This window comes from Loa loa, assembly GCF_000183805.2.
Source record: "Loa loa unplaced genomic scaffold supercont3.706, whole genome shotgun sequence".
NCBI lineage: Eukaryota > Metazoa > Nematoda > Chromadorea > Rhabditida > Onchocercidae > Loa > Loa loa.
In genome coordinates, this window is record NW_018108886.1 from 3,169 (window position 1) to 5,891 (window position 2,723).

General features: G+C 31.9%; 1 protein-coding gene across 1 annotated transcript; it reads left to right on the forward strand.

Annotated features, from left to right (window-relative positions):
* Positions 1-572: 572 nt before the first annotated feature.
* On the forward strand, positions 573-1,938 carry LOAG_14366 (hypothetical protein; the record flags this gene model as incomplete). The annotated part of the gene is made up of 3 exons (XM_003149863.2): positions 573-591; positions 690-841; positions 1,777-1,938. 3 exons carry the CDS (start codon positions 573-575, stop codon positions 1,936-1,938), a joined length of 333 nt encoding a protein of 110 aa, XP_003149911.2.
* Between the last annotated feature and the right edge of the window lie 785 nt (positions 1,939-2,723).

Here is a 2,723-nt window from a genome sequence, read left to right on the forward strand (position 1 = left end):
TAAAACTATGTCACCTATAAGAAAATGTCATAGTTCTATATCTCATAGAGCTCTACCGCTGAGGAGAATGGTCTCATTTTAGCTATAAATTCTTATTGAAATAGAATTTTTGCAAACATTTACTGTGATCGGCACAGAAAACAATTTGTTGGTTTTGTTATCCGTTTTCTCATCACCATTATTATAACCTTTTAACATTTTTCTGTAATTCAACTTTATCGTTTGAATTTCCACGAAAAAATTATTCTCATCACAACGACCATCAGCGCAAGAAGATTACAGACTTGTAAATAGACTTGTAAATAAGAAGACTTGTAAATAATACAACAACGTACCAGTTTTTCTCATTGACCAATAAAACAATGAAATCAATTAATAATTAGCATAGCATAATTTATACGTTTGTCATGACTCATTTGTTTGAAACTAATTAATTATTCTTTCTTCAGAATTTTGTATGATCCATTCATATACAAATGAGATATGCAAATTCCAGCATATTCATATAGTGGGAAGACATTATGACTTGCATATTTCCTTCATTTTCTTATGTTAACAACTGGCTCATTGGCATGGCATTTTCTTTCACTGGTAAATGCTTTTTTTTTCCTTGGTCATTTGGTGAGAATCGGTGAACATTTTTAACAATTCCTTACTGCTTACCCAGTTATATGTTTGTTAGTTTACAGGTAAACTGTGGGTCGTGATTATTGTCATTTGTTTACTAGACACAATCGAGCTCATCGATGGACAATCGCCTTTCATTAAACCGAAAAAACGACGTTATAAATTGATTCCGTTTTATTATGGTAGCATAAAAATTAACGATCTTAATAAACCTGTAAGATTTTTCTTTCAAATTTTGACAAATCAAGGTTCTTTTGGTTAAAAGTTCAATTTAATCTGATTTATTAATAGAAGAGATCAAAGATAGAAGATTGCGCCTATGTTTATTATATCCATTGTGTTAGAAATGGCCTTTTTGAGCTGTCCCACGATCGAATTCGACCTGATCCGATCCGACCCGGAAAAATGTCTGAGATACATACTTTCCTGATTACTAAAAAACCTACGATCGTCTAAAAATTCTAACTAAATCCTGTGACACATGCAACGATTTCTCGGAATCATTGACTTCTTATTTCCGTTCTCTTCTAGCGAAAATAAGTTTACTTTAGCAGTTTTAGTGCATCCTTTACAATTGCAATTTACAAATGACTCTAAATAAATTACAGAAGTCGAAAAATTGCATTAGCTTCTTTGAGTGTAATAACTAATTGATTCGAAGTGAAAATTATCATTTATTTCAACCCACGTGGTAAAAAAAAGCTTTCAGCACAAAGTATTATTTCCAGTTTGATAAAATTTTCATCAAATAATGAAAAAAAAGTGGTAAATGGTCAAAAAAATGATAAAATGGTAATTCACTTATTGAGCCAAAATAATGGACTTAATTAAGGATAATGTAACTTATTACACTAAATTCCTAATAATACACTTATTACAGTAAGCGATAACGATGAGAGAGAACTAACACTATCAATAATTCTGTTCACGACCTTTTGACATTATTTTTTAAACTGCTAATTAAATGCATGCGCTCTTAAAAACCATTTTGCTTCTTAAATTTTTTTCTTAAAAAATTTTTTTCTTAAAAAGTGATTTCTTAAAAACCATTTTGCCATATGCAAGTCGAACACAGGCATTTTTTCATATCACATATTCAGAAGCCTTACATTTGCATATGTTAATTTGCTTGATTAAATTTTCTTTCAGGCTCTCATTCAAGATCTCTCACTACTAAGCCATGTGTTGAATAATACGGCAGATACCGTCTTTGGTGCCAAGGATATAGCCCGCGATTTATTGACATTTTTCGCCGATTTGGATCAAATTATGATGTCAGCATACTTTCCTTTATTTGAAAGGAAGGGATGAATGGATAAATTTGAACCGCACTTTCAAGTGATTGAAAATGATTTCTGAAATAATATTTGGCAGATTTGTAGAACACGGAACAAGTTTGAATTTGATTGAACAAATCTAAACAATTTGCAGACAATGGTTGTTTCTATTCCTGATATGTTCAAGCATTTTTCATATGGCTGCATGCGCTTGCATTGGTTGCTGCGCGTGTTATGTTTTCAAAAATGAAATTCGAAGTACGCTTAAGGTGAAATTTGAGCAGAAAAAAAATTTCAAAAATTTGGAAGAATTCCAAGAATGTGAATTGCAACGAAGTTTTAGAGTAGTTCGAAACTGAATTTGACGAGGGATCTTAACAATTATGAGTTAATGAAGCAATAATTCCGGTGAATTCTAGTTTGCAAAACGGCAAGCTAAATCACCTGATGAGACAGCAGGAGCAAATGATGTATAAGCAGAAGAGTTACTCGATGTACCATCACCGCAGATTATTGGTGCACAACCAAAGCAATTGATGGTTGCTTTTGGATGTACTGCTTATTATTCAAAATATGTATTTTACTTTTCTCCTCAATCGTGATAGCGACAATATCCCATTTATATGCAATACATATCAGTGAATTGTGGACAAAAACTCAAGGAACAATGTCCAAAAAACAAGATTTCTAACCATTGTTAGTTACCACAATCACAAAAGGATCAGATTAGTTGAAATGTTACTTTGTTTTTCCTTTAGCTAATATCACATCAATCATGATCTAGCAAGTGAAATCCGATAACAACGTTAGTGCAAGATC